Source organism: Talpa occidentalis, unplaced genomic scaffold (genome assembly GCF_014898055.3).
Source record: "Talpa occidentalis isolate TD23 unplaced genomic scaffold, MPIMG_talOcc4v2.1 talOcc4.14, whole genome shotgun sequence".
In the NCBI taxonomy this organism is placed as follows: Eukaryota; Metazoa; Chordata; class Mammalia; order Eulipotyphla; family Talpidae; genus Talpa; species Talpa occidentalis.
In genome coordinates, this window is record NW_023601433.1 from 87,860,465 (window position 1) to 87,884,719 (window position 24,255).

General features: G+C 54.1%; 1 protein-coding gene across 1 annotated transcript in view; it reads left to right on the forward strand.

Moving 5' to 3' along the window:
* DNAH10 (dynein axonemal heavy chain 10) overlaps nt 1-24,255 on the forward strand; it is a 106,989-nt gene that overhangs the window by 12,556 nt on the left and 70,178 nt on the right. The window contains exons 10-26 of the mRNA XM_037511308.2: nt 409-607; nt 1,807-2,001; nt 2,490-2,660; nt 4,855-5,031; nt 5,777-5,902; nt 6,752-6,915; nt 7,894-8,045; nt 9,784-9,948; nt 10,538-10,745; nt 11,069-11,225; nt 13,112-13,588; nt 13,682-13,840; nt 17,902-18,018; nt 18,100-18,202; nt 20,293-20,471; nt 20,849-21,060; nt 23,782-23,935. Of these exons, the coding sequence (XP_037367205.1) occupies nt 409-607; nt 1,807-2,001; nt 2,490-2,660; nt 4,855-5,031; nt 5,777-5,902; nt 6,752-6,915; nt 7,894-8,045; nt 9,784-9,948; nt 10,538-10,745; nt 11,069-11,225; nt 13,112-13,588; nt 13,682-13,840; nt 17,902-18,018; nt 18,100-18,202; nt 20,293-20,471; nt 20,849-21,060; nt 23,782-23,935 (3,115 nt within the window). The remainder of the gene's footprint in view (nt 1-408; nt 608-1,806; nt 2,002-2,489; nt 2,661-4,854; nt 5,032-5,776; nt 5,903-6,751; nt 6,916-7,893; nt 8,046-9,783; nt 9,949-10,537; nt 10,746-11,068; nt 11,226-13,111; nt 13,589-13,681; nt 13,841-17,901; nt 18,019-18,099; nt 18,203-20,292; nt 20,472-20,848; nt 21,061-23,781; nt 23,936-24,255) is intronic.

The window sequence follows — 24,255 nt, forward strand, 5'->3', positions numbered from 1 at the left end:
CCTTCTGCCTGCTCTGCTCCCCGCTCTGGCTCTGGTGAATTCTCTCACCCTCCTGCGCTTCTCACTGTACCCAGTGCTTGTATAAACAAAAATAAAAACAAAAACAAAACAAACAAACAAATAAATAAATAAAACATGCCTCTATAAAAAAAATAATTAAAAAAAAAAAAAAAAAGAAAAGCTATAGGTGAAGCAAGTGCCCAGGTCTTGGCGTTGTCATTTGGCTTTGGCATTGAACCCTGGTGGGGGTCAAAGCTGCAGAGCTGCAGCAGAGCCAACCCTTTCACAGGGTGGAGAGCTGGGGTGGGGCAGGTGCTGACCTCATTTGGGCTCTCCCATTCCAACCCCTTGGGGGTGTCCTCGGCTTCCCACTCTTGCCCCCACTGTCTCATTGTTGCTGCTCTGCAGAGAGAACCGAGCTAGCGCACAGCGCAAAACCTCAGAGGCCAGGAACACCCTGCACATGTGGAAAAAGTCCTACTTTGAAGTCAGGGCCAAGATCGAGGCTTCTGGGAGAGAGGCCCGGTGGGAGTTTGACCGGAAGCGGCTGTTCGAGAGGACAGACTACATAGCCACCATCTGCCAGGACCTCTACGACATCCTTCAGGTGGGTGGGCCAAGGGGTACTGCTGGAGTTTGGTGGACCAGGGGCATTTGGCTCTTCAGCAGCGGCTTTCTGTGTCGGGGACAGAGAAGGTCTGGCAGCGGGGAGCACTTGGAAGAGCATGCAGTGAACCCTGGAATATTTTGGAAGATTGCAGAAGGCATCAGGACACCCCCAGACCTTTGCACCTTGTCCTGGTCTGCTGTGACACCCCTCCCCTCTCCTGGCCTTGGTTTTCCTTTGACCTTGGGTAGCTCCTTCTCAGAGTCTCGCAAAATCCTCCTCTGGGGAGGGATCAGAAGTTGAAACAAAATGGTTGGTAGAGCTCCCGGGCCAGGTGTGCTCCATAGAACATTTCTTAGCCTTCTCTCTGTGTTTGGAGCAAGCTCTGGCTGGAAGGGAGAACGTGGTCCCTGGGAGCCGTCAGCATCCTTACTTATCTGCTGTGGATGCAATGCACTGGCCTCTGTTGGTTTTGAGTCTCCCCCAGAATTCTCTGCTTTCTGGACATGGGGTGCCATAGTGGACAGGGGGTGGGGGGCGGCAGGCGTACAGGCTCCACGCATCTCCCCTGCAATTGTGCATGCACACGGTCCCTTGGACGTTGTTCCCCAGAGCACGAGTTCAAAGACAAAAGTTCAAGCTGGACATAGCAGGGCTGTGAGCCAGCGCGGGGCCCTCCTGAGCCTGGACCCCAGGCGCCGGCCGAGTGCAGGCCCACGAAGCTGGCCCGGGCAGACATGTGCGAGATCTGTGGTTTTGGGGAACAGACAGTCTAGCGGAAGAGAGGTTGGAGGTGCAGCAACCACACGATACACAGCTGCAGTTGGCCATGGAAAGAACAGCTGAGGCGCTCTTGGGGGGGTCCAGGGCTTGGCCTGGTCTCAGGGGCGGACGTGAGCGACCGAGCGGTATTTAATGATAAGTGGTGTTAAGTAGGCACCTGGAAGGGCACGTGCAAAGGCCCTGAGGCAGAGATGAATGTGGCTGGAAGGGAGCTGGGGTGACTCTGGGCGCCAGGGAGGGGCGGGCAGGGCCCAGGCGCGCCCGCCTGCTCAGCCGTGCCAGGTGTCTGGAGTCCCAGCTTGCGGGGGGCACAAACTAGGGGGATGTGATGCCCCCAAGCAAATCTGGAAGTGCCCCCCGGGTGGCCAGAACAGCCAGGAGACAACCAAAAGCTGACCCCGCCGCTCGGCTCACAGGTGGTGGAGGAGTTCTACAATATATTTGGCCCGGAGCTGAAGGCGGTGACTGGCGACCCCAAGCGCATTGACGACGTGCTGTGCCGCGTGGACAGCCTGGTCAGCCCCATGGAGAACCTGACCTTTGACCCCTTCAGCATGAAGTCCTCCCAGTACTGGAAATACGTGATCGATGACTTCAAGATCGAAGTTCTGGCAAGTAGCCCGTGGCCGGGGCCGGGCGCCTGTGTCCCCCTGGTTACCTGTGTGGGCTTGACCGCGCTGAGAGCTGTTGTCTGTTTTAAGCAGAAGAGGCGATCCCTACTTACTGGGAACAACACAGACGTCAGGCGCAGGTGGACACTCCTCCGTCCACTTGGTGCCCCTCTCAGGTGGGGGGGCGATGCCCGCTCCCCTGTGGTCAGTGGGAACATCCCAAACTCCTGACTGTCCGCCCCATCGGATGTGTCCTCCCCACCATCTTAGTCTCAGTGAGATAATCCTTTTAAAATCATTTACTTTGGGGGGATGCAGGAAAGCATGACGCAGTCGCCCTCTTTAGCGGGACCCCCTCCTGCTAAAGCTCAGTGGGGCCCTAGCTCCGTGTCTGTTCTTTCTCACCCTTCTGGATTCCGTGGGCTGATTCTGGGGCCCCGAGGGCTGTCTTTTAGACTTGGCTGTTTTGTTTTTTTTTGTCCTGGCAGGTTATCGAGAAAGAAGCCAAAAATTTTATCGACGAATCTTTCAAGACGCTTCGATCTGCCGAAGCGGCATTTGACATGCTTTTAAAATTTAAGCATATTCGTTCGCGGGAGGCGATTAATCGACAGATGATGATGAAGTTTAACGACATCCTTGCGCAGTATTGTAAAGAGGTAACGGGCAGATCTGCAGCTGCCGTGCTGGTGGGGACACGCTGAGGGAATGTCACATAGGACAGGTGGCCCGATCAAAGAGGGTTTGCTTATTTTCAGAGAAATTCAGTAAGAATTTCTCAAGCACAACAGCATATCCTGCCCTCCATGAGGGGGTCATGGAAAGAACTGCGTGAGTGAGTCGTGGTCACACAGGCCGCGCGCAGGATGGGGATGTGTGTCTGTTGACTCAGGATTTACCTGGTGCTTGCCCCAGGGGCGCCCCGTGGTTTGAGGCAAAGAGAGCAGGAGCTGGACACAGCAGATTCTGCCTTCAGAGAGCTCACATCGAGTGGGAGAAACAGACCGAAAAATAGGCATATGGCTTCGTTGGGGAGATAAAATGAGAGGCTGTGACCTAAGTAGATGGAGCGTGGGTGGCTCCAGGCGCAGACGCCACCTCCCCCTGCAGGAGGCCCTGGACCACACAGGCCGGAGTTAAAGGACATGCCTTTCCTGCCTCAGGTGCAGCCCTGAGGGCGGGGTCTTCCCCGGCTGGCTCTGGGGGTAAATCAAGGCGCACCAGGGCTGCAGCCTTTTCTGGAGCTTCCAGGGAGCATCCTTTTCCTTCCTTTTGTTTTTCAATTCTGGATATTCCTGGCCTCCTCCCTCTTCAAAGCCAGGGAGGGGCTGGGTCTCCCCCGGTGGTACAGCGGTTGAGCACTGGGTTGCGAAGCTGCCCGCAGCCTCTGCAGCGCCGGGTTTGATCCCCGGCTGCCTGGGGGAGGGTCCCACATGGCGCGCAGACCTCTCCTGCCGCCCACTGCTCCCCTCAGCAGTGTACTTCGGTCCTTCTGCCTGCTCTGCTCCCCGCTTTGGCTCTGGTGAATTCTCTCACCCTCCTGTGCTTCTGACTGTACCCAGTGCTTGTATAAATAAATAAATAAATCTTTAAAAAAAAAAAAAAAACAAAGCCAGGGAGGAGCAGCCCCACACCCATCCTGCCCACCCTTTTCCACTCCCTCTTCCTGTGTAAAGGCCCTCAGGATATGTAGGGCCCGCCAGAGAACCCAGGATAACCTCCCCACTGTAAGGCCGGTTGCTGGGCAGCCCTGACCCTACTGCTCCCACATTCCCCTATGCCACGGGACAAAACAAGGTCACAGTCCTGGGGATCCAGGCTGTCACGGGGACCTCGTGCTGCCTCCCGCACCTCAGTACCCAGATGGGAGTGTGGAAAGGCCACTTTTAAAAAGGAGGCCAGACCTATGGCCCAAGAGTCCAAGCAGAGTCTCGTAGACATGTTCACATGCCCAAGTTCATGGCCACCATTCCTGACAGCCAAGGGGCGGAAGCGGCCGTGCTCAGCTGGAGGTGGACGATGAACCAGATGTGGTCTGTCCACGCGGTGAGTGCTGGCCTCAGGAAGGAAGGGGACGCTGCCCCTGACTATCCCTGCTTCCCCTGCTGTCTCCTGCTGCTCCACACTGCCCCCGCTGCACCCTGCTGTCCCCCCATTGTCTCCCATTCCCCCCCCCCCCCCCCCCCCCCCCCGTGTGAGCCTTGAGGGAATCTGGTAAGTGAAAGAAACCAGCCCCCAAGAGTCTCCTGCATAGGATCCACTTACAGCAGGTGCTTGGAGTGTCACAGTCAAGGACGCGGAGAGCAGAATGGTGGTTGCTGGCCTGGGCAGAGGGAGGGGTGAGCTGCTGATCAATGAGAATAGAGGTTCAGTTTGCAAGATGAGAAACACCCTGTGGACGGACGGGTTCGCTGGGTGTGGGGACTGGACTTCAGCCTCTGAACTGCGCACATAGCAATGGTGGGGACGGCACGTTCGATGTTGGGTGTATTTTAACCTGATTTAAAGATATTCTGTGATAAACAGCCGCGCAGCCCAGGGGCAGGTGCACCAGCGCGGGGCAGGCCCGGCCACCCGTTGCGTCTGCCTCAGCCGCGGAAGTTTCTAATAAGCCGGCCAACTGGTCGCTCATGGCGTGGGCTTGCCGGGCGGTGTGGAGCAGCGGGTGCGGCGCCGAAGGGAGAGGCGTGGAGAGGGTGAGAGAGAGCAGTAAGTGACGTGGAGGTCGTCAAGACACTCGCCCAGGTCTCAGAAGGTGCCGTGAGCATTTCTTTAAAGTCACAGCCTCCAGCTCCGTCTGCCTTCGTCCACGGGGTCACGTCTCCTGCTCACAGGTGCCTGCTTGGTTTTCAGATCGACATCATCAACAAGCTCTTTGTTCAGCACCAGGAGAACCCGCCACTGTACAAGAACCACCCTCCGGTGGCCGGCGCCATCTGCTGGGAGCGCTCCCTGTTCTTCCGCATCAAGCACACCATCCTCCGCTTCCAGGAGGTGGAGGAGATTCTGGACAGTGACCTGGGGAGAGAGGTGTGTGGCGTGGCCGGGGCCCCCGAGTGACCCGGGCCGCGGAGAGTGGCCTGCGGGAGAAGCTCCTGGTCTCACACCCGCGCCTGCCGCCTGTGAGGCCTTCCTGCGCTCGTTCACATAGCCCTGGGCCTTGAAACCGCCTCCATGGCCTTCCTCAGTGGCGTCTCTGTACACGGCAGCGTGTCCAGCTAGCGAGTGGGCTTCTCCCTGCACTTGACCTTCAGCCTCTGGCGAGGGGGGCTGCCAACTTTCACGCTGCTCTCCCCGCCCCTGGGCCTTTGCATGTTGGGCTGAAGGGATTGACAACCCCTTTCTTTAAAGGTCCGGGGAGTGAGTATTTCAGGGGTTGGCGGGTCCTGTTGCGGCTACCCAGTTCTCCTTGTGGCCTGCATGGATCGGGGTGATAAGGGAACAGGTGTGTCCGTGTCCCAGGGGAACCTCGCATGGGGTGCTGCAATTGGAACTTCACGTACTTTTCACGTGCTGCCAGCATTGAGGTTCTATTTGCTTTTTCTGATCATCGAACAAGGTCACAGCCATTCTTGGCTCACGGCTGTGGGTGCAGATTCCTGCTGGCCAGCCTGGACCAGTCACACCATCTCCAACAGACCCCCCCCCCCCCGCAACAGACATGCAAAGCTGTCTGCTTCCCTTTGCAAAATGCATTACCAGGTCATCCTTTCTTTAGAAAGAGAGAAGACAATGTCTCCGAGGAGGAGATGGCAATGATCTGAATTTTTGATAGGTAAAACAGAAATATTTGGAAGTGGGCAGGACCATGAAGGAATACGAAGACAAAAAATACCAGTTGTGGAGAGAGAACACGGAGCAGATCCTGCCGACACTGATGAAGAAGAGCCTGCTCACCAAGGTGCTGCCTCAGCCTGCCCCAGTCCCATCAGTGACGCATCCAGCATGTTCTTGGGGCTTGACTTGTGGATGCTCATGAACTTGACATCTATTGCCTGGCTCAAAGGCAAAGAAGGGCAGAGGTTGGGTGGGAGGAGGGGCAGGGAGGAGCGAGATGGAGACAGAACAGACACGGTGAGGAGGTGGGCCAGGATCGGGCAGCCCTCCTGACTTGTGGGGCGAGCAGCTGAACTCTGAGCCTCAGTTTACCCATTTGTAAGGTGAGTTGGATCGGCTGACACATGAACAGGAAGATTCTCCGTTGGTCCCTACATGGAGCATCCGACAATGGACCACTCGTTTTAACCTTCCAGGTGGTGCGTCCTGCTCTCTAGCACTGGTCTGGCACAGAGCAGGTGCTCTGTAAACAGACACCAGCTGTTGGGGCGGGAAGGCTTGGGCTTGTTCTTCTAGGTCCTTGGTCTCTGAAATCCCGACTCTGATGAGTGAAGGTGGTGAGGTGGGACCATATACTGGGAGCCGGACTGCTCAGGCCCCCGCCAATGGGCCCTGTTTCCAGTTCCAGCCTAGTCTTGCCATGAACTGTCTGCTGCTGTGACTTTCTGAGGGAGGCCAGGCTTCTGGCTTTTATGTGCCATCACCAGATTTTTGGATGTGGGTGACTAGACCGAGTTCTTGGAAGACAGTTCACGAAACAAAAGCTGTGTTCTGTCTGAATCCTGTCAGCTCCCTAGATGCCGGGTGTCCTGGGCCCCACGTGGGGGCCCCTCCAATTCACATTGAACTTGGGCAGGGGTCTGACTCCCTGGACCCCTGCCCAGCCCAGACCAACGAAATGTCTCTTCCGCAGACTTCTGAGGACGCGGCACCCACGGACAAGGGGCCTGTGTTTGTGATCAATTTCTCACCTGCCCTCAAGGAGATCATTCATGACACTAAGTACTTGGAACAGCTGGGGTTCACTGTCCCTGAGTTAGCAAGGAATGTTGCACTTCAGGAGGACAAATTTCTTAGGTAAGAAGGCTCTTCTCTTAAATCAGCAGTAGACTTTCCGTTCTCAGGACCCCTTTGAGAACCCCCGCCCCTTGGAGAGTCTTCGTTTTTGTGGATTTTATAACTACCAACATTTGCCACATTAAAAATGAAAATGAGGGGCCTCCCTGGTGGCGCAGCGGTTGAGCGCTGGGTTGCGAAGCTGCCCGCAGCCTCTGCAGCACCGGTTCGATCCCCGGCTGCTCCCTGGCCACTGGAGGAGGATCCCACATGGTGCACAGACCTCTCCTGCCGCCCGCTGCTCCCCTCAGCAGTGTCCTTCGCTGCTCTGCTCCCCGCTCTGACTCTGGTGAATTCTCTTACCCTCCCACACTTCTGACTGTACCCAGTGCTTGTATAAATAATAAATAAATAAATAAATAAATAAATAAATAAATAAATAAATCTTTAAAAAAAAAATGAAAATGAGGGGCCTCCCTGGTAGCGCAGCGGGTTGAACGCAATGCTGTAAAGCTGTCCACAGCGTCTGCAGTGTGGGTTCGATCCTGGCCGGCCGGTGAGAATCCCACATGGTGCGGCAGACCTCTCCTGTCCTGCCCGCTGCTCCTCTCAGCAGTGTATTTCATCAGTCTGCCTGTTCTGTTCCCTGCTCTGTCTCTGGTGAATCCTCTCACCCTCCCGCACATCTGGCCTGTACCCCAGCTTTTGTCTGCATAAATAGATAAATCTTCAAAAAAAAAATGAAAATGAGGAAGTGTTTAGAATATGTATTCATTCATTCATTCATCTAATAATAACCATAATAAATGATTACCTGTTAATGAAGCAGCCAACAGTTTCCAAAAAGGAAAATGTGTGGGAGGAGCTGCTCGTCCCAAACCTTGGCGAGGATCTTGTTCAAGGTTGTGGCTGTGACTGGTCCCTGGTGACAGCTCGGGCCGTAACGCGGGACTTCACGAGCCCCTCTGTGTGCGCTCACGGCTCCCCTGTCCCGCACAGGTACACGGACGGGATACAGCGTGTACTGGATCATTACCACAAGCTCGTAGGCACGTTGAACGAGGCCGAGTTGCTCCTCCTGGAGGACCACTCCCAGGAATTGATCAGAGTGTTTCGGTCTGGATACAAGAGGCTGAACTGGAACTCACTAGGTAACAAACCGCCTCTTGGCCCTTTAGGTCTTGGGGTGCAGAAATAGCTCTTTGAGAACATCTTAGTTGCATCCTGATGTTTGTGTGTTTATAGGGACAGTGAACAGATAAGCTTCGCGCATTAGTCAGTGGCACTTGGTGGGCCTTAGAACTCATCTCGAGGGTTAGCTGTGGTGAAGAAGGGGGTGCCGTTTTGACACTGCCAAGTCAAAGTGTTCTCCAAAAACAAAGTGTCCTTTGCTTTTTTTAATATTAAAAATTTAATTTTGACTTAGTTATAGATTGGCCATTGGCCTTTCTCCCTGCACAGGTCTGCTGGCCATGTAGTGTTGCTGCCGGGGGAGGTATAAGCCCTGGGCCCCCACGCCGCCTCACGGCAGATGGGGCCACATTCCTGCTCCGTCCTGGTCTGCACCCATTCTGGGTGGGGTCCCCCTCCCTGCGGAGGCCTTCCCTGACCTCTCCACCACGCACAGGGGGCAGAGGGCCGGGTACCTCATCAGCGTTGGCGGGGCACGGAGGATCCTGTTTGGCCCCCACTGCATGGGGCCGTCACGTCTACGCTTCTGTGGGGGCGGGGTCCTTTCTTGGTGCCTTGGCTGGAGATTGTGGGATTCTCTTGGGGCTTCTGGCATGCGGGCCGCTGCCTTCCCCAGCTCCAAGACTGGGATGGATGAGAAGGACCCCCGGGACTCACCAGGGTGTCACCTCCGGGCCCAGCACCCTGGCCAGTTGGTGGCTCCACCTTTGAGTCTTAAAGTTTGCTTTAGCTGACTTAGCTGGAGGAGCAAGGAAAACACACCCACTCCCTTGTCCTGGAAGTGGAACTTTACTTTTTTACACAAGCAGCATTTTCTTCTTCTCTTTTCCTTCCTCCTCTCTCCCTTCTCCTGCGGCAGGCCTCCTCCTTCCTTGCTCCCTCATTTCCTTTTCTCCTCGTCTTCTCTCTTCTTTGCACAGAGAACCTGCATCTGGGGCTGTGGGCTCCAGAGCGAAACCCCTGGGTTAAGAGCCTGGCTCTACCCATGTGCCTCAGCCTCTGGGGGCTCAGTCTCCTCACCTGTAAAATGGGCCTAATCTTCGTGCAGGCTTCTCCTGCCACCCAAAGGTAGAATGTGCCGATTTGGTCTGATTTTGTAGGTTATTTGTGGGTCTAGGGATGTTATTACCATTAATATAGCAAGAAGAATCTGAGCATGCCCAGACTCCCAAAATAACCCCAAATCACAGCAAGTTGGGATGTTCTACCTGCGGACAGCGGGGTGCCTGTGCCCACATCACAGTGTTTAATGATGTTCCGATGGCATCATAAACACCACACACTTAGTTCCGGCTGCTCTGTTTTAAATTCATGGTCGAGCTGTCTACCTGTCTGAGCCAGAGGCCACAGGAGAGCGGGCAGGGGGGCAGGGCGGTATTGGGTGCAGGGTCCAGGCTGTGGGATGAGAAGCTGGCAGGGTGGGGCTGCCTCTTCCCTGCACAGCTTCATGCCAGGATTTGAGTAGAAGAAACAGGCAGTTTGGCTGACCCTGAGCCCAGGGCTCCTGGCCCCATCCCTGCGGGTGTGAGTGTGGGTTCTTCCCAGGAATCCAGGGAGGCGGCGCGAATCGGGGCCTTCCTTCTAGTGCAGGGAGGTGTCCGTGCTGCAGACGCACCAGGAGGGCTTGAAGAGGGGGGAGAAGGGAAATGACCACGGAACCCAAAGGCCCTTCCTCCTCCTTCCGCTTTTTCTCCAAAGGTATCCCTGACTACATAACCCGGTGCAAACAGGCCATCGGGAAATTCGAATCTCTGGTGCACCAGATCCACAAGAACGCGGACGATATCACTTCCAGGCTGGCGTTGATTGAGTCCATAAATCTCTTTAAATATCCAACATGTAAGAGTGAGGACGAACTCCCAGGTGGGTGTGGCTCCTGGCCTCTTTGTAGACATCTCGCTCATGATTGCACGTGCGCATGCGCACACACACTCTTACACGCACACTCACACTTCCACACATTTAACACCTATGTGCTCCCTCCTGCCCCCCTCACATGGCCCTTGAGTCGAATTAAAACCATTGCTAGTGATCTCAATCATTTACTTGCAGTGCTCTCAGGTAATTTTTCTTCTTGTCATGTTTACATATTGCTCAGCTAATGTCACAGATTCCGTGTGAAAATCAGCCACACTTTTGTCCATCCCTGGTGGCAGCCAAGTGAGTTGTGTCTGAGGGGCTCAGGAGAGCTCGTGAGTGGGCCCAGCCTAGCCCGGGAGCCAGTCGAGGCTGTGAGCTTGCCCACGTTGGGCACAGCCCCGTTCCGGGTGGCTCACGTGAGCGCGGTGCCAGCTACGAGCCTCGGCCACGTATTTCCCGACTAGGACGTGGCTTGACTTCTGCTGCTGACTTGTTCTCTGCTCTAAGTGGGGATCAGGGGCTGCGTTGGTGTTTCTAAGATGTACGTGTGACTTGCCGCTCGAGCCCCGTAACACTGCGTCTTCCTCCGCAGGCGTGAAGGAGTTTTTTGAGCACATTGATCGAGAACGGCTGAAAGACGTGGAGCACATGGTCAGGTGGTATCTCGCCATCGGGCCTCTGCTGACCAAGGTCGAGGGCCTGGTTGTCCACACCAACACCGGCAAGGCCCCCAAGCTGCTGCCCTACTACGAGTACTGGGAAAATAAGATTTATGAGGTCCTGACCAAGCTCGTCCTGAAGTAAGTTAGACTTCTCGGTGCGGACATCAAAGTACTTTACACGTCCGAGCAGGTCAGAGTTGAGCGACTTCGGAAGTCATGGTGTGGTTTAGGTGTCTTCCGATGAAGGGAGATCAGCCTCCCCAAAGCAGGAATGAGTGATTTGGAATATTTAGGCCAGAAAAATAACGTACATACTCGTTCCAGATGGGCCGTGACAACCTGAGAGTATTTATTCCTTTGAGGAGATTTTTCCCACGTGAGGGTGCTCTGGTCGTTCCATCAACTGTTGGGTTTAGTTCACTCTGCTGAGGACTGACTCTGTTTTTTATTAACCCTCCTAGGAATTTGCAGTCTTTCAATTCTTTAGTCCTTGGAAATGTCCCTTTGTTCCAAACGGAAACCATTCTGACTGCCCCCGAGATCATCCTTCACCCCAACGCCAATGAGATCGACAAAATGTGTGTCCACTGCGTCCGAAGTTGCGTGGAGATCACCAGGGTAAGGGCGGAGGGGCCTGGGTTGAGTCCCGGGGGGCTGGGCCAGTGACCAAGGTGCTGTGCTTCCGGGCCCACAGCCCACGGCTCCACTTGGCCTTTGTCCAGGCCGTCTCAGCCCCTGCCCGGCTTCTCCTCTCTGGTCTCCAAACCCTGGAGTGTCCCCAGATCGATCCTGGCCCCCTTCATTCTCTTGTCCACTCCCCACATCATCATGAGGAGTCTCTAGTCTCCTCCAGTACCAGTCATGAGAGGTGACCCCCATTTCCATCTCCCCCCCAGCCCTCTCTCACGCTCTGCACTCTTCTGCTTCCTAGTCCCTGCCCCCTGGACGACAGACGCGGCTTGTCCAGGGTGGAATCCTTGACCCTGCCCAGTTATCCTGCTTTGGGAAATAGCCCCACCATCCTCTCCTGCCCCATCACCTCTGACTCTTCCCTATCTACTGGCTCACTCTCCTGTCGGCTGCCCCGTGCCTACAGCCCAGCCCCCCGAGACCGTGCCCTCGGTGTGCTTGTCCACTTCTGAAGCCCCGGCTCCGCGGACGGCAGTTCACACGAACCTGGCTCTGGGTCAGCCTGGCTCTGGGTCAACACTACTGAATGGATGTTTTTTGCCAAAAATTCCAAAGTCTCATGACAATGGAAATGCGGGGCCATCTTTGTGGGCAAAGGATGTCAGGCCCCTCCCTCCACACACTGACATCGTCTTGTTCAGAAAGTCAAACATGTCTTAGGCTTTTTTTAAGCATAAAACGGAGTGTAGCTGTTACCCACAGGAAATTAGTTTTCACCACATTGGAAATGAATGAATAAGCTGAACGCATTTTGTGTCCTGTGCAAAATAGATTATTTATTAAGCTTCTTTTTTATCAGTTCTCTTAAGTTACAGATGTTACACCGACAACTCTTTGAGTGGGAAAACAAAGCAGTTTCCAAGGGGCAAATAAATAAGAAAGGTGTTAATCACAACATTTCATGCTGATTTAACTGCCTCCCACCCCAGTAGATGTGCCTGGGGCTTCTGACAGAGCTAGTCTTCTTTTATCTTCACAAATGCTTTCTTTCAAGGGAAAAGAGTTTTTCCCTGTCCTTGGAAAATGTTGAAAAGGTACTCCATAAACAGAAGTCTTTGCAAATAAACCTTTATGATGAGGTAACTTAGTGTGGTTTAGCCACAGCATGTTTTTCTACTTTGGGTTCACATTTCATGACAGAAAACAAAATGAGTGAAAGTTTTTAACTGCGATCCTCATGACCTCATCCCTCAAGGGGAAATGATAGTGCAGGCCAACCTCTGGAGCTGTTGGGAAGATTAGATGATGTGACACTTGTCGACAACTTAGTAGACAACTTTACGCCTTAGTGGCTGAAAATAGTCCTTCTTTTGCTCATAGTGCCGTGGGTTGGGTTCTGCTGAGCGGTTCTTCTGGTCTTGGCTGTGCTCACTCGTGCATGTGGCAGCGGGTGATCTCAGTCACATGTCTGATGATTGGCTGGCGGTTGCGGGGGGCACCTGGCTTCTCCTGTGTCCACGTTATTATCATCCTCTGGGCCAGCTCCAGTGCGTCCCTCTGCTGGATGCAAGATTTCAAGAGCATGAGAGGGGAAACTGCAGGTCTGCTTGAGCCCTTGGTTTGGAACTTATGCAGTGTCCCGTCTGGCCCTTTCTCTTGGGCAGGTTAAGTCCCAGGTTAGCCTGGCGTGGGAGAACACATTCATCTCTGGATGGGAGGAGCAAAGCACTGTGGTCATTTTTACAATCTAGCCCCACTGATAAAGCCCTTTCCGTTACTAGCTAGAGTTGTGTATGCGAACGAATATAATACAGATGTGTGGCGTCAAATAGACACTAAAGTACTGTCCCCCTCCCCCTGTTCTTATTTTCCAGCATTTTGTCCGATGGATGCACGGCAGCTGCATAGAGTGCCCTCCTCAGAAGGGGGAGGAGGAAGAACTCGTTATAATAAGCTTTTACAATGACATCTCTCTGAACCCCCAGATAACTGAGCAAGCACTTATGATCCCCCAAAACGTCCACAGGATTCTGCTCAATCTTACAAAGTACCTACAAAAATGGAAGAGGTATCGCCCCCTCTGGAAATTGGACAAAACCATCGTGATGGAGAAATTTGCCGCCAGGAAACCCCCCTGTGTGGCATATGATGAAAAGCTGCAGTTCTATTCCAAGATTGCCTCCGACGTCCTGCGCCACCCTCTGATTAAGGACGAGCAGTGCGTCCGGCTGCAGCTCGGGCCGCTGGCGAGCACAGTGCGGGAAAATGCCAAGTCCTGGGTGCTTTCGCTTGGGAAACTCCTCAACGACTCAGCCAGGGAGGAGCTCCACAATCTCCACGAAGAGATAGAGGTGGCTGTCCCTGGGTTTCGTCCCAGTGGCTGTTCTTGGCAGTTGGGTCTTCATTCGACGCTGATTTTGTGTCCTTTCAACCTTGTTTCCTAGCACCTGGCCAAACAGCTGAAGAAGAGCCCCAGCACCCTTGAAGACCTCAAGCTTGTCCTCGCCACGATTGCCGAGATCAGGAGCAAGTCTTTAGTCATGGAGCTGAGATACAGGGACGTCCAGGAGAGGTACCGCACCTTGGCCATGTACAATATCTCCGTAAGTGGACGTCTGCTTTCTTTCTTTACGTCTTGGTTTATCAGTAAGAAAAAAAATTTGAGAGCCCCAGAGCGTTCCCCAGATTAAAAACAGTGGCAGCTGCGGCTGGTCCTGACACTGCCCTTATTATGAGTTTCTTATGGAAAGTTCTTTTATTGCACAACACCATGGAAATCATGCATCTTTTTATTATTTTTCCCCACCACCATCCCGGTGTCCCTCTGTCTCTCTCTATCCCCCCTCCCTCCTGGCCTCAGAGCCTCAGCGTGTTTGTTGAAGTCCGCTGGTTTTGGAAAGTGCTTCATGTTATCAGGTGCCTGCTATACAAGTGTCCAGCATTTGTTTTTATCATTCTGACTTTGCTGCACATCTTTCTCTCAAATTCCCTTCCGTTTGTTGAAAATGGCTGCCTTCCACCCTTTCTAATGGCTGTGTAGTACTCCACGGTGTGGCTATCCCCCATCTTTGGGATCCAACCTTCTGTCCATGGACATGCAGGCTGCTCCGTGTCCTGGCTATCGTGCACACTGCTGCTGTGAACGGTTTTTTGTATTGGTGGTTCACTATCTTTGGGTATTTGCCCAAGGTGGGGTTGCTGGGTCATCCAGTTCTCACCATTGCTTCTGCGTGTCTGCTGGCGAGGCCCTCGGTCGCGTGTCAGGAAGTCAGCTGTTGCGCTCCTTAACGCCCTTAGTTCTGATCATTGCTCCGCACACTTCTTTACCTGCATCTGTTGTCCTATGGCCTCTGTGTTTTGAGTTCCATAAGCATTGTTGCGACTGTGACCCTGCCCTCCTCTTCTGAAACGTTTGCCGTCCTGCTAGTTCGGGGCGTCGCCCTGGGGACTCGTGGTGGTCTGTCTCCTCATTTTTCATTTCCTATGGGCTGTAATGGGGGAGATGTCTAGACTGCCGCCTTTGCTCCGGCTGAGGTACTCTGGGGTCTGGCACTGTGAGAGATGGTGGGTATACAGGAGGGTGGGCAGTGGGGCAGCCAAGGGTGACCCCTAGGAAACTCAGGGACCCAGAGACCCCTCTTCTGGGTGGTGTCTCCTCATCTGGGGGTCTCCACTTGGGGCTATTTTTTGGCACCAGCTGCGGGGCTGGGCGTGGGATGCAGGTGATAGGGGTCACAGGCTGGGAGCTCCGCTCTTCTCTTCCAGCACAGTGCCTCCCCCGGGGTGTCTGCTTGTGCTAGACAAGCCCCTGCTTGGGAGGGGCTTGAGCTCTTGTTTGTCCAGGTGTTTCTTTGTCCTGGTTTCTGCCTGGATCGGGTGGATGGTGTGGGCAGCTCAGCCTGATCTTTGAGTAGCCTCATCTAGGGGAGACCCAGGTGCTCCACCTGCTTCTTCTGACTGATCGGGGTCCAGCTGTTCTGTGCCGAGAGCTTCAGGCTCAAGCCAGTCACCCTTGCTTTGCGCCCCCACTCCTGCGGCCCCAACAATGCACCCTCCATCCTGGGTGCCGGCTCACACACCCCCTTACTCGGTGCAGGGTCTCAGGAGTCCCTGGCATTGGCGCGGGCCGCGTCAAGGCTGAGGGGGGCTCTGCGCAGCGCCCGCTCTCCATGTCCTGCTGCCGCTATAGAGTCTACTTCAAATATTTCCTGCCGCCGTCCACGGACTGTTGCCCTGGGGGAGTGCTCTGGTGGGGGGTCCGCTTCCCCTCGGGGTGTGCGGCCGCAGTTTAGTTGTGAGAATTGGGAGGAGGGAGCCCCCGCCTGTCCTCCCGGCCCTCCAGACGCCCCTTCTGTTCTCTTAAGCATTGTACAGTTGGGGTGAAGACTGAGACCCTGTCAGAACTATCTCTCAAACAGACCCCCAGAGTCATTTCATGACTTTCAGTCACAAAATGTAAATGTTAAGCAAGCCTACAGTAATTTGGAATAAAGGAAGCTTGGAGCTTGTTTCTGATCCTGCTCGGCGCGCACAGCGTTGCTGCCGCCTGGCCGTGACCGCGCAGCCTTTCAGCGCTGCCTCTGCCTGCTCGGTGTGTGTGCGCTCCCCTTGGCCAACAGCTCTCGCCCGCGGGCCGGCCATGATGAGAGAGATGAGAAGAGAAGCTGGTCGGTGCTTCGGTTCTCTTTGAAGCGTGGGTTTCGGGGAGCATTAGACGTCCGTGGATGAGTTGGAGGGGGTCTGGCTTTTCCTGAAATCACTGGCACGCTGTGCGTTTTTTTGGCGAGGGGCTCTCTGCGTCCCCTCCAGGCCTAGAGCTCAGCGAAGGTGTTGAAACAGCCAAGTCACGAAGCTGCCGAAGTACAGATTTTATGCAAGTTCAGTGTTACAAAGGCCATTTGTTTCTTTTCTCAAGCTTTTCCCTTTTGCGTCTTTGTGGGTATGGGATGCCGTGGGTCTCAGCGACCCTCTTGCTTCTGCGAGGTGAACCACGTCCACCTGGCCAGGGAGCGCTCCCAGGTGCCCTGTGCTGAGGAGCGTAAGTGCCCCCGGCTTGGCCACCAGGGGTCTGCCCAGCGCAGGATCCTGCGCAGCAGCGAGGCCCACGCTGACGAGGCCCCGGAGCCCGCGAGAAGCCTCTCGCAGGGACCCGAACACAAGGACCAGGGACTCTTGAGTTGTGTCTTGTGTGCCGACACTGGCCCCTCACTTGCCTTTTGAGCTCTTAAGGCGGGCATCGTAATGATCATTTCTAGAATTCCCATTAAAAAACAAAACACTTCCTGTTCTCTGCCACAATTCTCAATTTTTTTTTTTTAAGATTTATTTTTATTTATTCATACAAGCACTGGGTACAGTCAGAAGCTCGGGAGGGTGAGAGAATTCACCAGAGCCAGAGCGGGGAGCAGAGCAGGCAGAAGGACCGAAGTACACTGCTGAGGGGAGCAGCGGGCGGCAGGAGAGGTCTGCGCGCCATGTGGGACCCTCCTCCGGTGGCCGGGGAGCAGCCGGGGATCGAACCGGCACTGCGGAGGCTGCGGGCAGCTTCGCAACCCAGTGCTCCACCGCTGCGCCACCGGGGAGGCCCCCAATTCTCAATTTTAACTTTTGTCTCCTTTATCAAGTCAAAGGTGTGTCTTGCTTAGGAAGTGGCTGGAAAGTGAGATGATACTATGACTCAAAGATCTGTTTTTTCTTCAAATACTTTTTCTCAGAGAGCTTTAGAGGTTATGTATATTGAGTTTGAGAGACTGGAAAGCTTTTCCCGCCTTCTCCTGTCATCTCCCGGGACCTCTCTTTTGAGCTCTTAATTTCAAGCATTGTAACTGTCAGGCCTAGAATCTCCTTTTAAAACAATTTTCTGTTCTCTGCCAAGATTCTCAATTTTGTCTTGTTTCCCTGACTCGGTTAAAGTACAACTGACTTAGCGTCTGTGTCTCCTAACTCCTGGTGGTCTGCTTGTTCTACGTGTGTCTCTTGATTTTATTTGTCATTTTGTGTCCTTACACCCCTGTTATATCTGACTGCGTGCTGGGCATTGATATGACAGGTTACAGACAGGGCTGGAGACTCCACGTCACGTTATAGTTCATCAAAGGAGCTTATCTGTTCCTGACAGACATCGACGCTGGGTCCATGAGCGGTTGAGATGGTGCTAGTTTTTCAGGGCTTAGGTTGATTTAAAGCTGGGTTTTAGTTTATGATGAGCTTATTTCTCTAGGTTATCTTTCTAGATTATTTATTTTTTAAAAAATGTTCTGTCCTTCCAGCTGCATCCATGTTGCCGCAAATGGCATGAGTGTTTGGATCTCTGAGTAGCATTCCATTGTTTAGATATACCACAACCTTTTGATCCATTCGTCTGTTTGGGGGCATTTGGGTTGTTTCCGTCTCTCGGCTATTGTAAGATAAGGTGGTGGGTGAAAAATGGGGACCACGCGAGGTAAGGGAGAAAACATTTCATTAATAAATAAAAAAAATAAATATAGAACAGGATAAAATGAAATGATTTTATCCTGATGTTACTTTAGTTAATATTAATAAAATTACTTTAATATAATCTTTATAATTAAACCAACTTTTTTCTTTTATTGGCCCAAAGAACCTCACCTCCAGAGATTTTAATTCCAAATTGCTGATCGTTTATTCTTTGTTCTTTGAACAGCCACCTGATGCAGAGAAAGAACTGGCTAAAATGATTGAGAGCCTGTGGCAAAATCTGCTTAGCGATTCGATGAGTGTGGAGCACTCTCTTGGGGGCATAAAGAGGACTTTCACAGAGGTACCGTCTGCGTTTTACTTTCCAAGTGAAGACGGTTACCGATGTCCAGGGGCTGAGCTGATGCAACTCTGCTTTTCTCAGATTACTCGAGGTGAAATACTCAACTATAGACGGCAGATAGAGGATTTTGCGAAGCGCTTTTACAGCGAAGGGCCTGGTGCTGTCGGGGAAGACCTTGACAGAGGTAAGAACGTTCACGTTGTTCTTGCGGCAGAACCCAAGGACATCTGCTTGAGGATTCAGTGGCGAGTGTGACGATGCTGTGATTTCAAGACCTATTTTTCCCCTCACAAGCTTTTCTCCTGGTCTGGTGCAGTGGTCGCATACAGGGAAGCTAGAATGCTGGGCCTCTCGGGCTCCAGGACCGGCCACGGGGAGGCGCCGAGAAGAGCGATATCGGGCCAGGCTCCCTGCCCCCGGGGATGCAGTTTCTGTGGGAGCTCAGCCCCAACACCCCTCTATGAACCCCACTTCCTCTAGCCTCTTGCGTTAACACGTTAACTCCTCTGGTGCATTTGTTCTCTGGACTAGACCCTCGACCACTTCATTTTGTCTTCTGTCCTCCAAGTAACACAGGCCTCAGGGTGAAAAGGTAGGAAGGTACACCTTGTTCTAAATGGGTTTAGCGCATTCACGGGACGGCACGACACAGGCGGCTTGGGGTGCAGGTGTCGTCATGGACAGTGGTCGAGGCACGGAGCCGGGCGTGGGGGGCGGGAGTGGAGGTCAGTGTGTGAGGAGGGCTGTCAATCTATGGTGAGGTTCTCAAGAGAAGGGGCGAAGGAGGTGGTGGGGCCACGTGGGGGTCAGCTCAGACCCCTTCCCCCTGACCCCCTGACAACGTGGATGCAGGTCTCAACCTCTGTTGCCTACAAGCTGTGCGGCCTTGGGCGAGACGCTTCAGGCCTACAGGTCGCAGCTTCCTCTCCTGCAACCGGGCGGGACAGGCCCTGCCTCACAAAGGTGGGGAAATCCAGCCCAAGGACAAAGGGTGCAGTCATGTCCCCGGGTGGCAGATATGGGCACGTCATTCATTCCCTCTGCTACAGACAGGTGACTGCCTCTGTCTGGATGACCCACCAGGCCTCAGCGGGTCATTCCAAGGCAGGTGGGCTGAGGGCTGCTCCTGTTTCTGGGGAGAAACGAGGTCTGGAGAAATAACCAGCCTGCTCCCTGCTCCTCATGCTCATGGGGCTCTGTCTCATTGGGAACCGGACCCCAGGCCCCAGGCTGACCGCACGTAGGTGTTAGGCCTTGCCCGGGTCACACGTCCTCTCCCACAATAGGATGCCACTTCCGCTGGCCTTGGGTCTCAAGCTGATCCTGCTGGGAGGCCTAGTCCTTCCAGCCCGGCCACAGGGTCACTGGGCCAGAGGGGAGTGAGGTGGGGTGGCCAGGGTGGAGCACAGGGCTTAGAACATTTCGGGCCACACACGGGTCCTCAGTAAGTGCCACCACCGGCACCGCCAGACCCCCCTCCCCCTCCCTGGGACTGTGGCCCTCTCTCTGCAAACTCCTCAGTGCTGGTGGCTGCGCAGCAGGCGCTCAGTAAACGCCGCCGTGGCGGATGCATCTCACACGCAGCACCTTGCAGGTATTTGGAGGATCCGATGCTTTTGGCACAAGCTGGAGGGGCTGTGCTGTGGGTCATCTGTTCAAAGCGGAAGGGTTCCGAGGCACCCAGGGGAGGGGCTGACGCATGGGCCGGCAGATGCGGGGTCTGGCAGACGAGATGGAGCGTGTGGAGAGGAGTCTCCGGCAGGAAGTGGCAGGGGCTGCAGCCGCAGCCCAGCACCCGGCTGTGTTTTTAGGAGTGGGGAAGGAGCGGCCGCCTGTGCCCTGGACTCCTGGGGTCCTGGAAGCACCCCCAAGGCCCCGGGTCCAGGCCCTGTCTGGCCCGTTGTTCTTGAGGGCGGTCTGCACGCGAAGATTTAAAAAACCCTTGTGAGGCTCAGGTGTGCAGCCCAGGCTGAGCCCACTCAGCGGAGGGATGACGGGGCACAGTTCTCATGGGGGAGCACCGAGACGGAACCAGCCCCCTGGCTTCAGTTAGAAGGGTGATGAGGTAAAGTCTGCTCACTCTAGACGGCCTTCCTGGAGGGGTCTGCGGCCCAAATGACAAGCAATGTACTTGTTTATGATTTCTCATTTCATGTTATGTATCTGAAACTGGATTCTCTGTGTCTGTCCGTCCACCCACCTGTCCATCCCTCGTCATCCGTCCATTTGTATCTGTCTAGCTCCCTATCGATCGATCACTTATTTATCTGTCAGGAACAGACCTTTTGGTGATGTTTGAAAGAGAGCTGGCCAGACACGAGAGGAGCCGCCAGGAGCTCGCCAACGCCGAGAAGCTCTTCGACCTCCCAATCACGATGCACCCCGAGCTGCTCCAGGTGCAGAAGGAGATGAAGGGGCTGAAGCTGGTCTACGAGCTCTATGGTGGGCTCAAGGTGGGCGTCCCCCGGGGCGGGGTGCTCGGGGCCGGGGGCTGCAGCCAGGTTTATGTAAACTGCGGCAGCGTGTGGAGCGAAGGGACCTGCTCGAGTGAATTCCGGTGGGGGGAGTGGGGGTGGAGAGGCGGCCTCGGGCTGACCTGTCATGCGGGGGGAGATGCTGACCTTTGTTTCCCCAGGGACACGTGATCCTCAGCAGTGAGTGTGCCGGGCGGGGTGCTGGCTAGGGGAGGGTAGTGGAGCAGAGGAAATGGGGGTCAAGGGGAGGGGGGCCGTGGGGTCACGGAGCGTGGGGTGGCCTGGCCCATGGAGTATCAGGCTCTGCACTCAGACTGGCCAGCGTGGTGACGGGACGCTCTCCTGTCCTTCCCCAGGCTGCCAAAGAAGAGTGGTCTCAGACCCTCTGGGCCAACCTGAACGTTCAGTTTCTCCAGGAGGGAATCGAGGGGTTTCTCAAGAACCTCCGGAAGCTGCCGCGGCAAGTGCGAAGCCTCCCGGTGGCCTACCATCTGGAGATGAAGATGAAGGCATTCAAAGACTCCATCCCCCTGCTCCTGGACTTGAAACACGAGGCGCTGAGAGACAGGTGTGCTTTGTCCCCCGCGCTGACTGGCGGGGAGGCGATGTCGGCTGAAGAAACTTGTGCTCAGGTGTGAGGAGGAGAAATAAGGCCCCACGGGTGGTGGAGGGCAAGGAAGAGGCCAGTAACAGCTCTTGGAGGGTGTTGGCCGTATCATTTCTATAAAATAATCAAGCGCCGGATTCTTCTATTAAACACCAACACCAAACAAAACCCCACCAGCCCTGTGAGGTGTAAAGGGGCAGGGAGAGCAGCTTCATTTGAAGAAAGAAAAAATTGCTGGGGTTCTGCTGCGCTCCATGCAGCAGAGAGATGCCTCCCAGGCGGGCGTTTTAGATTTTCTCGAATGTTCGCTGTTTCCTCTCGGCAATTGATTTGATTGTTCCTCCGGCGCGAGTGCTCGAGCTTGTCCCCAGATTAGGCCACACTCGTGCTAGCGAGTCCCATGTGGCTGTGCCGGTGGGTGGGGCTTTGTGCTGTGGGCGCTGCAAGCAGCTTCCTTCCCTGGCTGCTGTGTCTTCTTCTGGTGTATGTGTCGGGGGTGTGTGTTTGTGCTTTTGCTCTACATTAAAAAGGCATCAGAACAAGCTGGGAGGCTCCCTCCCATAAAAACAGAAATAAAATTTCCTAGCGGCAGTACTGAAAACATAAAATGGTGAGATTAATTTCCATGATATATTTAAATTAAAAAAAACCCCAAAACTGATCATTTCAACACATAATCGTTGTAAAACACGATCCACGAGACATTTCCATTCCCCTTACAACACACCTACGCCCCAGGGCACGTTTCGCCCCCCGGGTGTGTTTCTGTCTGGACTCGCTACAGGTTGCAGGCCCAGAAGCCCCGGGGCCTGTGGCCACCAGCCAGCTGGCCTGGACAGAGCGGCCTGGCTGGTTCCCTGAGGGTGGAACCAGCGGGTGGGGGAGGCTCACCTTCTTTGGCTGTGGCTCCACCCCAAAGCCCCAACAGGAGCTAGTGGGAGCTGGTGAGAGTGCTGCCTGGGGCGCCCCTCCGTCCCCCCACACGTCACATGCAGTGGCTTCCGATGACTTCATTCTGCTTAGCAGGAGAGGCACTGCCATTTCAGTTCCTACCAGTCCTTGATTACATCCATGAGAAAATCTTCCTTCTGTCTCTCATGTCCTCGACACCTGTCTGAACCTCTCAGTCTCCCTCATGACCCCCAGGCCTGGCGACCCACTTCTTTTTACATAAAGGCATGTGCTCTAAAAGGAAACCTAAGCCACCACCATTATGGAAAGCCAAAAGCTTTGGCTATAAATAGAAAATAATCACAAAAATGAAAAAGAAGGGCCTCCCCGGTGGCGAGGTGGTTGAGCGCTGGGTTGCGAAGCTGCCCGCGACCTCTGCGGCCCCGGTTCGATCCCCGGCTCCTCCCCGGCCACCGGAGGAGGGTCCCACATGGCGCGCAGACCTCTCCTGCCGCCCGCTGCTCCCCTCAGCAGTGTACTTCGGTCCTTCTGCCTGCTCTGCTCCCCGCTCTGGCTCTGGTGAATTCTCTCACCCTCCCGCGCTTCTGACTGTACCCAGTGCTTGCATAAACAAAAACAAACAAACAAACAAACAAATAAATAAAAACATGCCTCTAAAAAAAAAAAAAAGAAAAAAGAAAAAGAAGTTTCTCTGGAGGCTGTTGTCTGCCCTGGAGTGGAGGAGGGGCAGCGTTGAGCAAGACTGTCCCCACGCTTTGGCCAGGAGGGCCAGGAGGGCGGAGGGCACTGAAACTCGAATCAGTCTCCCTGAGACTCAGTGTTGAGCCCTGTGGCATCTGGGTGCCCTGTGAGCAGCCCCACCCCTGGGGTGTGACACCCCTACTTTGCTTCAGCTCCTGGGCTGGACCCAGGAATAGAGCGAGCTGAAACAGAAGGGTCTCCTCCCTGCCCATTTTGCTGTGTGTGTGTGAGTGTGTTTACAACAAAAAGTCAGTGATCCAACACTTGCTACCAACACGCTGGCCGCCTGGTGTCCGGCTGGTCTTGAGGCCATGTCGGCCGCCTCACTGACGGGCGTGCCCTACGAGCAGGACCATAGAAACAGGCAGACGCGGGCCAGACGCAGACCTGAGCAGAGGCCGAGCTGGGTGGGAGCTGCAGCTGTCGGGTCTGCGCCGCCTCCCAGGGCCCGCACAGTCCAGGCAGACCCTGCTTGCCTTTGACATCCTCTGTCACGCACAGTTCTCGCATCATCCTTAAGACAATTTGCAGTTATTTAGGTTGTTTTGTCGTCCCCTCACTGCCTCCCCAAGTAGGTGGTAGGGTCCCCAAGGGCCGAGGCTTGCTGTCTAGTTGCTGGATCCCCCTACCGCCTGGCACAGAGTTAGCACTTGAGGAATACTGAGCATATGCACACGCGTGTGCTCATAATTTACACCAGAGCCTCAAAGGGTAGACTGGCTCCACTGTGGTCGACACCCTGGGCTAGGGACGGTGGCAGAAGCAGTTTCCGAAGAACTGAAAGTTGCATATTTTCTGAGATGCTTGGAACCACTTGCCAGTGGTGCCTGGGCCTACTTCTGGCATCCACATTTGGCATGGGATTTTGGAAAACTTGGGAAATGTAATTCCAACAACGTCATATTTCAGAATTCTGTCACAAGAAGTTTTTAGCACAGGATTTCTGCTGTGGTTGAAGCAGGGATAGTGGAATTCACCTCTGAGTTCAGTGAGCATAAAGATAAGAAGGTTTTAATGATGTGCTTGTAGGCATTGGAAAGAGCTTATGGAAAAAACGGGGGTGTTTTTTGAAATGACGGAAACTTTCACCTTGGAAAATATGTTTGCCATGGAACTTCACAAACACGTGGACGTTCTCAACGAGATCGTGACGTCAGCCATCAAGGAGATTGCCATCGAGAAGGTAAGGCTGCTTTTAGATGTAAGACCCCAGAGAAAAGGGAGAATTATTTTTCGCTTTCAAAGGTCCTGTCATGCTTGAGTAACAGAATTATTCACTCTAGAAATAAAGTTTCTGCCCTAGCTAGCTTTTTTTATTGTTCTTAATTATAGTTTCACTTTTGATTTATTTATTTAAGAAATATGAATGTTAATGGTAGAAAAATGAGAAAATAAACAAATCACTTATAATGCCACGATCTGAAAATAATTAACATTTCACGTATAGCATTTAACACTTAAAAATACATATGTATGTGTGTGTACATGTGTGCACACTGGACA